General features: G+C 45.3%; 1 protein-coding gene across 1 annotated transcript; it reads right to left on the reverse strand.

Moving 5' to 3' along the window:
* Window positions 1–7,790: 7,790 nt before the first annotated feature.
* Window positions 7,791–14,108, reverse strand: LOC141129411 (cystatin-A-like). Its single transcript, XM_073617433.1, has 3 exons — window positions 13,957–14,108; window positions 9,562–9,663; window positions 7,791–8,644 (listed from the first exon to the last, which is right to left on the reverse strand). Exons 1-3 carry the CDS (start codon window positions 14,035–14,037, stop codon window positions 8,516–8,518), a joined length of 312 nt encoding a protein of 103 aa, XP_073473534.1. The 5' UTR covers window positions 14,038–14,108; the 3' UTR covers window positions 7,791–8,515.
* Between the last annotated feature and the right edge of the window lie 208 nt (window positions 14,109–14,316).

Raw genomic sequence — 14,316 nt, forward strand, 5'->3', positions numbered from 1 at the left:
CTGCTGCCTTAATCTCCGCAACATCTCCAGAATTCGACCCTTCCTGACTAATGACACCACAAAGCAACTTATTCACTCCTTGATTATTTCCCACCTCGACTACTGCAACTCTCTCCTTAATGGCCGACCCTTACACAGGTTGTCCCCCCTTCCGTCTATTATGGATGCTGCTGCTGCTAGACTAATACACCTCACTAATCGATCCGTGACTGCCACCCCTCTCTGCCAATCCCTTCACTGGCTTCCCCTACCCCACCGTATAAAATTCAAAATGCTAACCACAACATACAAGCCTTTCAGAACATCGCCCCCATCTACATCACCAACCTCATCTGCAGATATCTCCCAAATCGTCCCCTCCGCTCCTCCCAGGACCTCCTGCTCTCTAGCTCCCTTGTTACCTCCTCCCATGCTCGCATTCAGGACTTCTCCAGAGCCTCTCCCATCCTCTGCAACACTCTTCCCTGGTATGTCCGATCAGCCCCTAACCTGTCCACCTTTAGGAGAGCCTGAAAACTCATTTATTCAGGGAAGCCTATCCCACACCCACCTAACAACTGTCCCCGAGCCACCCCCCATCAAATCATTTCTTGCAGCTATTACCTTTTGTACCGTCACCCCCTCCCTTTAGAATGTAAGCTCTACGAGCCGAGCCCTCCTGTCCCTTCTGTATTGAACTGTACTGTAATTGTGCTGCCCCCCCCTCTACATTGTAAAGCGCTGCGTAAACTATTGGCGCTATATAAATTGTGTATAATAATAATAATAATAATATTAATAATATTATGGGTGAATAAAATCAGTAAAAAAAGTTATCGCGTCTACAAACCACAGGATAAATTTAGGGACTTTTATTTATTTTTGTATTGTTTTTACTGGTAATGGCGGTGATTTTTAGCAGGACTGCGACATTGCGGCAGGCAAATCTGACCCCAAATATCACTTTTTGGGGACCAGTGACATTATTACATGATCAGTGCTATAAAAATGTACTGCTCAATGTAAAAATGACACTGGCAGGGAAGGAGTTAACACTAGGGGGCGATCAAGAGGTTAACTGTGTTCCCTGGGGAGGTGTTTCAAACTGTAGGGGGGTGATGGACTGCCAGGGACATGACAGAGATCACTGTTCCTTATCACTGGGAACATGTCCCCCTGTCAGAATGGGGATCCGCCTTGTTTGCAAAGGCAGATCCCCGTTCTGCTTCTGTAACAGGCGATCGCGGGTCGCCCGTGCGCCCGCCACTGCCGTACAGCGACAGCAATACACGCAGAAGAGCCAACCTGTCTCAAACGACGGCGGCTGGTCAGCAACTAGTTAAAGAAATATTTCATTTGTATTGTTTCACATTAAGCATTAAAATCACTGCTCCTGAAAAAAGGGCCGTTTTAAAACCTTTTTTTTTTTGCATTGATACATGTCCCTGGGGCAGGACCCGGGTCCCCAAACCCTTTTTATGGCATTAACTTGCATATAAGTCTTCAAAATGAGCACTGATTTGTTTCATGTTCGTGTCCCATAGACTTTAATAGGGGTCACATGTTCTGGTGCAAACCCGAACCGGGGGATGTGTTCGGCTCATCCCTACGTATGAACAGACATCCACCATGAAGATCAGAAAGCTGATTTTCCAATATCCACATCAGAGTTTTGGCCAACACAATCGAGAACCCCCACAGGATTTAGGATTATCAGAGCAACTATGATATGAGGTAAGATCCCTCGCAATCTTCAAAGAAGGGGCATCTGGTATTGGTAAAAGTGTGTTTCTTGCAGAAAAACACTATCCGCCAACATTCCCCGAGGACCTGCGTCCGGTTCTCTGGGGCTCTCAGGCCCCTAACATTAATGGAGACAGAATTTTAAAACAATTTTTTTTAAACTTGACAACACTGAGGCGGTAAATGGGAGAGAGAGGCAGGGACTCTAAGCCAGGTGGATAGAAGGACCCTCCTATGGACCACAATTGTGCGAGGCTTTACAAAGTATACAGTAGTTATCCTCCATGCCTTCAGGTTGAAGTGTTAGTGTAAAGTGTTTTAAGAACTGGTGGAGGAAAACCATAGTTTCACGCGATTTCCCTCAAAATGACTTCATAGTCAGTGCTGGAAAAGGTGTCATTAGCAGGTGGAAAAAGGTTATCCGTCCAGGGTGGGGGGTCAGTATATTGCTTTGGCCTCCAGCCACAAGGGGTGCTAGAGAAATTCCATCATGCAACACAATTTAAAATTGGTGCCATGCAGTTCCCCTGTGCTCTCCACCTGACCACATACTGGGGGGGGGGGGGGGGGGGGGGGTGTCCTCAGATACTTTGAGCGATGTTGGTCTTGCTGTACCTTTCAAGTGTACCTCTAACTATATTCAGACCCCAACTGTTGTATTAACCACTTCAGCCCCGGAAGGATTTACCCCCTTCCTGACCAGAGCACTTTTTACAATTTGGCACTGCGTCGCTTTAACTGCTAATTGCGCGGTCATGCAATGCTGTACCCAAATGAAATTTGCGTCCTTTTCTTCCCACAAAATAGAGCTTTCTTTTGATGGTATTTGATCACCTCTGTCGTTTTTATTTTTTGCGCTATAAATGGAAAAAAGACCGAAAATTAAAAAAAAAAAATTACATTTTCTACTTTTTGTTATTAAAAAAATCCAATAAACTCAATTTTAGTCATACATTTAGGCCAAAATGTATTCGGCCACATGTCTTTGGTAAAAAAAAAAAATGTCAATAAGCGTATATTTATTGGTTTGCGCAAAAGTTATAGCGTCAACAAACTAGGGTTACATTTTCTGTAATTTACACAGCTTTTAATTTATGACTGCCTATGTCATTTCTTGAGGTGCTAAAATGCAGGGCAGTACAAAACCCCCACAAATGACCCCATTTTGGAAAGTAGACACCCCAAGGAAATTGCTGAGAGGCATGTTGAGCCCATTGAATATTAAGTTTTTTTTTGTCCCAAGTGATTGAATAATGGAAAAAAAAAAAAAAAAAATTACAAAAAGTTGTCACTAAATGATATATTGCTCACACAGGCCATGGGCATATGTGGAATTGCACCCCAAAATGTATTCAGCTGCTTCTCCTGAGTACGGGGGATACCACATGTGTGGGACTTTTTGGGAGCCTAGCCGGCGTACCGGGCCCCGAAAACCAATCACCGCCTTCAGGATTTCTAAGGGCGTAAATTTTTGATTTCACTTCTCACTACCTATCACAGTTTTGAAGGCCATAAAATGCCCAGATGGCACAACCCCCCCCCCCCCCCCCAAATGACTTCATTTTGGAAAGTAGACACTCCAAGCTATTTGCTTTGAGGCATGTTGAGTCCATGGAATATTTTATATTTTGACACAAGTTGCAGGAAAGTGACACATTTTTTTTTTTTTTTTGCACAAAGTTGTCACTAAATGATATATTGCTCACACAGGCCATGGACATATGTGGAAATGCACCCCAAAATACATTTAGCTGCTTCTCCTGAGTATGGGGATACCACATGTGTGGGACTTTTTGGGAGCCTAACCGCGTACGGGGCCCCGAAAACCAATCACCGCCTTCAGGATTTCTAAGGGCGTAAATTTTTGATTTCACTCTTCACTGCCTATCACAGTTTCGGAGGCCATGGAATGCCCAGGTGGCACAAAAACCCCTCCCAAATGACCCCATTTTGGAAAGTAGACACCCCAAGCTATTTGCTGAGAGGCATGGTGAGTATTTTGCAGCTCTCATTTGTTTTTGAAAATGAAGAAAGACAAGAAAAAAAAATTTTTTTTTTCTTTTTTCAAAACTTTGTGACAAAAAGTGAGGTCTGCAAAATACTCCGAAACTGTGATAGGCAGTGAAGAGTGAAATCAAAAATTTACGCCCTTAGAAAGCCTGAAGGCGGTGCTTGGTTTTCGGGGTCCCGTACGCGGCTAGGCTCCCAAAAAGTCTCACACATGTGGTATCCCCGTACTCAGGAGAAGCAACAGAATGTATTTTGGGGTGTAATTTCACATATTCCCATGGCATGTTTGAGCAATATATCATTTAGTGACAACTTTGTGCAAAAAAAAAAAAAAAAAAAATTTGTCTTTTTTCCTGTGACTTGTGTCACAATATAAAATATTCCATGGACTCGACATGACTCAGCAAATAGCTTGGGGTGTCTACTTTCCAAAATGGGGTCATTTAGGGGGGGTTTTGAACTGTGCTGGCATTTTATGTTCAACATATACAACAAATGCCCTACAGATTAAAATGGTGGGTGTTTAATTTTTTTTTTCCACAGTATTTGCGCAGCGATTTTTCTAACGCATTTTTTGGGGAAAACACACACTTTTTTAAATTTTAATGCACTAAAAACACACTATATTGCTCAAATGTTTGATGAAATAAAAAAGATGATCTTAGGCCGAGTACATGGATACCAAACATGACATGCTTTAAAATTGCGCACAAACGCGCAGTGGCAACAAAATGAATACATTTTTAAAAACCTTTACAGGTTACCACTTAGATTTACAGAGGAGGTCTACTGCTAAAATTACTACCCTCGATCTGACCTTCGCGGTGATACCTCACATGCATGGTGCAATTGCTGTTTACATTTGACGCCAGACCGACGCTTGCGTGCGCCTTAGCACGAGAGCAGGGGGGGGGGGGGGGGGGGGGGGGGGACATGGGTGCTTTTTTTTTCCTTTATTATTTTTTTGCTTTTTTATCTTATTTTTAAACTGTTCCTTTCATTTATTTTTTTTTTTTTTTTTTTATAATTTTTATTGTTATCCCAGGGAATGTAAATATCCCCTATGATAGCAATAGGTAGTGACAGGTACTCCTTTTTTGAAAAAATTGGGTCTATTAGACCCTAGCTTGGGGTCTATTAGACCCTAGATCTCTCCTCCTGCCCTCAAAGTATCTGACACACACGAAGATCGGTGTAATAAAAGGCTTTCCCAATGGCGCTGTTTACATCCGGCGAAATCTAAGTCATAAAATGCTCGTAGCTTCCAGTTTCTTAGGCCATAGAGATGTTTGGAGCCACTCTGGTCTCTGATCAGCTCTATGGTCAGCTGGCTGAATCACCGGCTGCATTCTCGGGTTCCCTGTTGAGACAGGAGAGCCAGAGAAAACACGGAAGATGGTGGGGGGGGGGGGGGCATTCCCTCCCACTGCTTGTAAAAGCAGTCTAGAGGCTGCTAGGATTGCTTTTACATGAAAGCCGACCGCTGGCTGAAAAGAATGATACCAGATGATACCTAAACCTGCAGGCATCATTCGGGTATAACCACTCAAGGTCCTGAATTGCGTACCTGAAGACAAAAAAAAGGTTAACATAAAAAACACAGTAAACGGTAAAGTATAAAAAAATTGCATAGCTGAAAAGCAAACATGATAAAACATTATAGAATACAGTAAAAAAAAAAAAGCAGAAGAGAGAACAATAAAACTACTATTTTTTTTTATATTTTTTTTTTTTACATTTTTGTAACTAACTTTTATAACTGTAACCGGTTCCGGGTTCGGGTCTCTCAAAATGCGATGGCATCTTGGGAGACCCTGTGAAAGAGTGTGTCCTAGTCTGTGCAATGCTGTACCCTACGCTAATACTCAGCTAGTGAATGGTAGCGTTCAAAACATTCACCAATGCAAAGTGCAAAGACCAGGATTGTCAGGACAGGAGGGACAATAATAGCGGTTGTCACGCCTATATCCGCACTTGCTGCAGACACGACATCTTTTTTTGGGGGGTTAGTTGGGTAGGGGTACACGGGAGGACATAAAGAAATGCCTCTCATGCAGCCGACTGCATTTGGTTGGGGATGTGAATGGGGAAGTACGGGGTGCTGCAGAAGTGGTGGGTTCCCATAGGATTGGCGAATGCAGCAGGAAGGGCATTATGGGCACGACGGCTGTTTGTCTGCTTCTTGGTGGCAGCGGGACACTTGTGCTTGCCACCTCACCAGCTTGAACTGCACTTATGGGACTCACCACGTCACCAAGTGTTACTGCAGTGCTGGTTTGACTACGACCGGGGTGTACTAGGCCGCTGGTGCTTGCCAGTTCACCAAAACGCTACAAAAAAGTTAGGCCTGACTCTGCGAACGCTGCAGTTATGCGTTTAGTGTTTTGTAAGTGAGTGATCGATCGATACTGCACTTGGGTGGGCTGGGCGGAGGGGGCAAAACGTAGGTGCTAGCAGGTATCTGGGCTGATCCCGCTAACACTGCGTTTTTGGGAACCCTAAACTGCTGGGGACGCTAGTATAGATCTGATATTGATCCGTTCAGACACTATACCACTAAGGGAGGTGTATGCTGCGTGCGTGGATGTTAGCGGTACTGGCGCTAATCTGACGCTGCATGGGGCGACGCATATCACCGCCGGGCGATCAGGGGGCTAAACCTTTATTCGGTAATAAACGGCGGGTGCCCTGACACTATAAAAAAATAAACGGACTAACCAGCGTCACCCGTAACGGTTATACGGTGATCAGTGGTGAAAGGGTTAACTAGGGGGCAATCAAGGGGTTAAAACATTAGGTAGTATGTAGGGGTCCCTGTCGCTATAAAACGCTGACGGCGACCTAAATATTTACCTCCCTAACTAGCGTCACCAGCGACACTAATACAGCGATCAGAAAAATTATTGCTTAGTGACACTGGCGACGGGGGGGGGGGGGGGGGGGTGATCAAGGGGTTAAAACTTTATTGGGGGGTATCCTAGACCTAAAAGGGGGCTAACAGTAACTGCCCTACCACACTAACTGTCACAAACTGACACCATGCAGTAATCAGAAAACAACAAAACTGCTTGGTGTCAGTGTGACGGGGGGAAAATCGGGGGTTGTTTTGTGTGCCCGGCATGTTCTACTGAGTGTATAGTGTGTTGTGGCACTCACACTGATGTCCTCTCTCCTCGGCGCCAGAACGGAAAATACCGAGCCGAGGAGAGATGACATTTCCTTTGCTGCTGTTTAGCATACAGCAGCAGAGGAAGAACCTGCTTGGCTGGGAGCGATCGCGAGCGGGGAGCCACGAATGGATGGTCTCCCCCTCGCCTCTCACTCTCAGTCACAAGCTGACTGCCTCGGGCACCGGGGGGGGGGGGTTGGGAGGTACGTAATTCTGCCTGCCCGTGCCATTCTGCCAACATACATCAGCGTGAGGCGGTCGGCAAGTGGGTTAATGACTTATCCCTCACTGAGACTTCTATGCCTGGCCTATAATAGCAGATACAGTCACCACAGACAGACAGTCTTTATCAGATAGCTGAACACAAAGCTCTTATTGAATCTGTATTTCGTACATTACACACTCCTGACCCCTGCACCCCTAAACTCAGCACTGACTACAGCTCTTAGTGGGTTACATTCTCCTGATTTTTGAACACATTACACACCCCGACTCCTGCACTCTGTTATGTATCCTAAACCCAACACTGACTGCAGCACCCCCCAAACCCCTGTGCTCTGCATTACACACAAACACTTAAACAGAAAGAAAACCAATTTTTCCAAAACTCAAATAAGAAAAAAAGTAAAAAAATTATATATATATATATATATTTATTAAACTGAAATTACTAAAGACCATATCTTGGTACATTATACCATTCACCAACACAGTCCAGTTTCAGGGGAATTCTTGTTGGTAACTTATGTATGATAAATGTCTTTTGGAGTGTAGCCCTCACCCCCAAATGGGCCCTCTGAGTAGACCCAAGGTTCTTTTCCAAGGTAGTGTATCCAGACTCAGGCACACAGTTGCAGTCACTCCTCTGGCTCAGTAAATATTCTAGGGGTATTTTTTTGATGCTTTATTAAAAATGTAAACTTGGATGGGGTGTAGGGTAACTGTGGGATACGCCATTAACATAAATGATCAAATTTAGGACACGTATCTCTTTCTCAAAGCTTTCTGCAAATGTAGGAAACAAACAAAAAAAAAAAAAAAACATTTCCCAACAATATATTTTATTGTATTTTTCATTATTATCATTACAGTGAGCAAGATAAAACACTGAACAGGATTTTATAAATTGATAATATGTACCTATGTTCTATAAACACTATTAGTGGTCAGGACACCCGAATCCACAAAAAATGTCATGTGTTGTCAGCCAAGCAAAATTTTTGAAGATCAGATTCTTTACATATTTGTTCTTTAACTCCTTTATTGCTGCCCTTTTTTTGAAAGCTGGGAGGTGGTGTTCCTAATCATGTGACCACCAATTGGCTGGTGCAGTGGTCACATGATCATGAGCCCTGCCCACCAGATCCCACTTAGTGACAGGGAGATGTTGGCAACCGCTTGGTCACTGTGCAGACAGCATACTCTGTACAGAACACTGGAGCATACAGCCAGCGTTAAGGCCCATCCACTGCATGGACGCATTTGCTCATTACATAAGCAGAAAAGGGCTGAAGATAAAGTCTACAGTAAATTTAAACTAACTGAAAGTGAACTGAGAAATATATTTGTACTAGGAGGATTCTTAAGGTTCATTCTGAAATGGTCATCTCCATCTTAGAAATATACCAGCTCATCATCCTTGGTCTTATTCGCCTGGAAAGACACCACAGTGGGTCCCTCATCTGAACCAGGTAGAGGTACAAAGACTCGAACATGGATATAAGTGTCCTCTCCAGTGTCCACCTGAAAACAGAAAAACATTAGACCTTTCATTTTGAATTCTCACTTCTAAAAATTCTATTGTCAGCAGGGTTGCCACCTGTCCAGATGGACTGGTCAGGTTTTAAATCATGTGTCCGGGTTTCAGTCTGTCTGAAACCCACACAGGAATGTGGCTCAGAACAGGGCTTGACAGGAGGATGAGGGGGGCTCCATGTGTGCCACATTGGGCATTCCAAAGAGAATAGTAAAGATGTCCCAAGTCTGTTACAATCCTATAGTGTATTAAAAAAAAAAAAAAAAAAAAAAAAAAAAAACTGTGCACCACTAAAGGGTCACTGCCTTTTTCTTCAAGCCAAACCCAAATTGTCAGGCATATCAGGAAACAATTCTGAGATCCCTGGGGGCTACTTTAGATTGAAAGCTTCTGTAGGGCAAGGATATTAGAGTGCAAGCTCCTCTGGAGAGAAACTGATGTGCTGCTGCAATGTTGTCTTGACAGCAATAAGGAATGCAGCAACATAAAAACATAGTGTGCAACTATGGAGAGAGCATTAGAACGCAAGTTTTTCTAGTACATAGATTGATGCGAATAGATTAGAGTCCTCTATACGAAGAGGTGAAGGGTGTGGTGGGAACCAGAGGGAGGTGGATTGAGGAATGGAGGGCAGAAGCATAGAATTAGAGGGTAAGGAGTGGGGGACAACAATGTGGGGTGGGGGAATGCAGCATAGGATGGGGATGAGCAGGAAAGTAGTGTGGGATTGGGCTGGTGAAGAACACAGAAGAGTTTTGAAGGTGGGGGTGGAAACGGGGAAGACCAGTGTTAGATGGTTGTAGAGTAGTTGATTGTAGAAACCCCATTGTGTCCTAAACTGGCAATGCTGGAAAAAACAAAAAAAACAAACAAACAAAAAAAAAACCCCACACACACGTGTTACCTTGAAAAAGTAATTTGTTCCAGCAACAACCTGAGTACTGACGAGGATTGCCTTAAATTCTCCAGGGTTCATCCCAGACTGCTTCTCATACTGTTCTTTCACCTGGAAAAAAAAAACCCCAAAGTCTATCAGATTTGGAATGGCCCACTGTAGAACCACTCTCAGTACCACACAGTAAAACAGTAATTGCTACAGAGGATCAGAACAACAGATAGTCACTGCAGTGTATTCCAGCAGAAAGGTTGATGGAATATTGTAATGGTTACACTGCAGGAAGGGGGTCGTCTCCAAGCTGTTAAACAGCTGGAGGCCCATCATGTTGGAAAAGGTGCCGCAGTGTATTTTTGGTATATGTGTTGGAGCTCGGAGGTGCCTGGGGTTAAACAAGTTGTTTACGGACGTTATATTTTGATATTGGAGTTATTTAGATTGTGTTAAAGGGGTTGTAAAGGTAAAAATTTTCTCACCTTAATGCATTCTATGCATTAAGGTGAAAAAACTTTTGACAGTACCGCCGCCCCCAGGCCCCCCGTTTTACTTACCTGACGCCTCGAATCTTCGCTCCTCGTCCGCTTCATTGCAGCTCAGCCTGGTCGCTGATTGGCTGCAGTGGATGGATTGAAAGCAGCACAGCCATTGGCTCGCGCTGCTGTCAATCACATCCGATGACGCGGCGCGCCGGGGGGCGGGGCCGAGTGATACAGCGAGCGGCTATAGCCGCCAGCTGTATCACGGGAGCGCGCCCGCAAGCACTCACCACCGTGCGAGGGAGCTCGCATGAAGGTGGTAAATGCTTGTGGGGAGGAGCTGAAACAGCCGCCGAGGGACCCCAGAAGACCAGGTTCGGGGCCACTCTGTGCAGAACGAGCTGCACAGTGAAGGTAAGTATAACATGTTTGTTATTTAAAAAAAAAAAAAAAAAAACAACTTTACAACCCCTTTAATAAAAGGCTGGTATGGCCATTTATACTCCAAAATGAAGGTGTGGTCTCAACATTTGAGGTGGGTAAAATGGGGGTGTTGGAGTACAAGTGGTATAGCAGCAAGAGGTAGGTTGGGTACCTCTGGACTACACTGGTCATGTTCTCGCTCTAGCTATCACAGCGTATATAACCTGTGTGTAATCTGGCTCTGATACTAGCCAGCGCCTCACCAGCCACTGACCTCACGCCCCTGACCCCTACCCCTCTGGTCTGCCCACCCACACTCCAATCCCCTTCTATGCCTCAGGAAAGGGGTGTCTGGGCTGAAAGTTTGAAGCTCAGTTACATTGTGGATGAAAGGTGTTGATGCCCGAGCCTCCATCTTCAGGTGAGCGAGTTTACCATCCACTGTCTGAAGTCTACACCTTCCCTCCCTTGTCTCCTGCCTCCAAGCGAGAGAGAGTACGCCAAGGTAAGCAGTGCCCTGTGGACTCTAATGTAAGGGGGGCTTTGGGAATCCTAATATAAAGGGGGAACAGATGCAAGTGGGAGGTTTGGTGGCCATAAATTCCCTCACATCAGAGAACAGTGTCACCCCCCCCCCCCCCCCTTAAAAATAAAAAAATAGCTGTGTGCCACTAAGTGTTCGGCTTGAAGAAAAGGTGGCACCCTGAGGAAGGTAATGTTAGACTAGCAGATTTAGGGCTTGTTCACATCACAATAATGCCAACAAAAACCATGTCCAACCCCCCCCCCCCCAACGGATGTTGGCTCAAACTTGTCTTGCATACACACGGACACACAAATGTTGTCGGAAATTCCAAATGTCAAGAACATGGTGACGAATGAGCCAAGAAAAACAAAGTTCAATAGCCAGTCCTGCTCTTCTGCTTGATTCCGAGCATGTGTGGAACTTTGTGCATTGGAATTGTGTACACACGATTGGAATTTCCAACAACTGATTTTGTTGTCGGGAAATTTGAGAACCAGATCTCAAATTTTGTTTGTTGGAAATTCAACAGAAAATGTCCGATGGAGCCTACACGGTCGGAATTTCCACAAGCTCCCATTGAACATTTCCCGTTGGAAAATCAATTGTGTGTACGGGGCATAACCCTCCAGAGCCATTCCGGATGGGTTTCTGCATGCATGTTTGATTCATGCCAGATGGTTCTCTTTCCTTAGTTGGACTTAACAGATTAAAGCTGAACGCCAGATAACACTTTAGTTACAGCAATAGTTTTCCGAACCCCAAAATGGAGGGACAAATGAGGAATGAGGGACATTGTTCCAAATCAGGGACAGTTGGGAGCTATGCACATATACTGCAGTGACCACAGAACCCAACTGGCTTTGGGTGTCCTTTTCACGCTGCAATGCAGTCCAGAGGTGTGCTGCAGTGATCTGCGATATGGTCCATTTTATTGCAGCATTCCAGGCTGGATCGCATGTCTGCACACTGCGCTGCTCTTCAGGGACTGAATGAAGCGTCACCTTTGTACACTTCAAATAAAATTTCTACATGCTGCAAGTAGGGTGACCACATTTCAAACTGCCATTCAGGACACCCCCCCCCCCCCAAAAAAGATGTTTGATACCCTTTTCATTCTGGGGCGGGGTGTCTCATCCATCAAAAGGGAAGCACTACAAGTCTCAGCATGAACCCAAAGGATGTGACTCCCCAAAAGTTGAAGGACTAAAAGTCCCAGCATGAACCCCTGAGATCCAAGAGGCCGCTCCCCACATTCCAGGAGGCCCTGTGGAAACAGGGCACGGCTGTACCGACACACTGGGGTGGACGGCACCAGAGCAGTGGCGGGCTGAGGATGAGAGTGGCAGGCTGTGAGGTGTCATACAGCGGGGCGGCGGTACTGACTATGGCCGGAGAGTGTGTGAGCGGAGGGCAAAGTCCTGGGCAGGGCTGTGTGGCTTCTTGGTGCAAGTTATATATTGTGCAAGAAAATAGTTCCGAGAGACTGACACAGCAGGCATCCCCTCAGCCTCATCTCCGATCCCCACTGTATTGTCCCAGAATGAAGGTGCCCAGGAGAGACCCACAAAATGCAGGACTGTCCCAGGCAATCCGGGACACCCTAGCTGCAGGCTGTGTGGTCAGTCTGTCCCAATGGAGCCAAGGCATCGCCACTGCATTTGATCCTATCAGGAAGGCTGAGTGACTGCAGTACACATCGAGATGTCCCTCTACTGGCCAAGCTACACATCCAGGGCCGCTGATAAGGCAGTACAGCCAACCCTCCTGTACTGGGCCCGGGCCTCATCAGTTCAAAAGGGGGCCCAGGCACCTGCTAAGCAGAAGGGTCAGCTGTACTGTCTTATTTCAGATACTGATCCTTGTCTCCTACTGCAGTGCTGCCAGCTTCTCCATCAGCACTGCAAGGGGATTGGTTCTAGCACATACGCCCCTTCCATCTGCTGTCCAGGCCCCACCCTATGTGCCCCTTAACCCCACAACGCTGACGGCTTCCCTCCATTACCACAACAGCTACCACACAGGAGGGGAGGAATGTTGTTTACTGGTCCCTTAACACAGTGAGTGATCGGTACCAATCACCTCCTGTGCCCATCACTGAAGCATAGTAAACAGTTTATCGTGCTTCGGTTTGTGAATCAGCAGGAAGCCTCAGAGCGCTTCCTTTTCATTCAGCTGAGGCTACAGAGAAAGGAACTGATAAAGCGATGTCCTCAGTCACTTTCAGCTGGGGGGCACCCTATCATGTAGGCTGTATGGGGCCCCATGCTTTCTAACAGAAGCCCTGCATATATGTCTATTTAGACACAGCATCAGAAATATGGAACAGCAAAAAGCAGATCTAGTTACATGCCATGGGAAACATTTATGCAAAATACATAGGAGGGGGGATTTTAGTAAAGCTGTAGCAGCCAGAATCCGACAAAAGGTGTGCATGGAAGCTAATCAGCATCTAGCATTCATTGTCAAAACCAACTAAGATAGTCCTGATTGGGTGCCATGCACAGCCGCTATAGGTTGATAAATCCCCTCTCCTCCTTATAGGGCTTTCTAGATCAGGTGGGAGGTCTTTTTTTTTTTTTTCATAAAAAAAAAAAAAAAGGGGGGGAGGGGGGGGGGGGTTGGGGGATGGCGCATCAGTTGACAATATACATTGGTAATTGCATTGCTTCTATGTAAGCTACAGGTCTAAATCAATGTCCAGCTATTAAAAACACATTGTAGTCCCATAGAGGCCCATTCAGATCAGCAGGCACATAACATGAAGCACATTGTTACAAAGTATTGCTTTTAAAAAAAAAAAAAAAAGTTATTGATAAAATAAATTTAACTCCATACTGACACATTGTAATACATTTTAATCCAACACACTTGTATGGAGAGCACAGGACACACAGAGATGAATTGTTATCTCAGGGTCCCAATACAGATCATCACACCTGGTGCCAACAAGTCCTTAGGATTGGATCCCCAACCACTTACCTTGTCAAGGATGGCTTGATCTTCTTCAGTAGGTTCTCTGGGCTTACTCATTCCCCCATCTACTAACTGCTCCTCACTCATCTTTGCAAAGTTCTCAACAGACTAATACCCATTAGACAGTACAGGGGATTATATACCTGAGGGCCGTACCTTTCCACAGAGAGGGCGGGGGTGTCCAATAATGACCACACCCTGCAGGTCATGTGGAGAAAAGTGATACCAGACTTTGGAAATGATTCCGTACAAATCCTGTGATTGTTGCAACAAAGTCTGTGCTGGAAAAATGTTTTTATATTTGTCCCCCCCCCCCCAAATCAATGGAATGGTAGGACCAGAGGTGGGCAGTGCCGCAGTTGAACA

This window comes from Aquarana catesbeiana, linkage group LG02 (genome assembly GCF_042186555.1).
Source record: "Aquarana catesbeiana isolate 2022-GZ linkage group LG02, ASM4218655v1, whole genome shotgun sequence".
Lineage (NCBI taxonomy): Eukaryota > Metazoa > Chordata > Amphibia > Anura > Ranidae > Aquarana > Aquarana catesbeiana.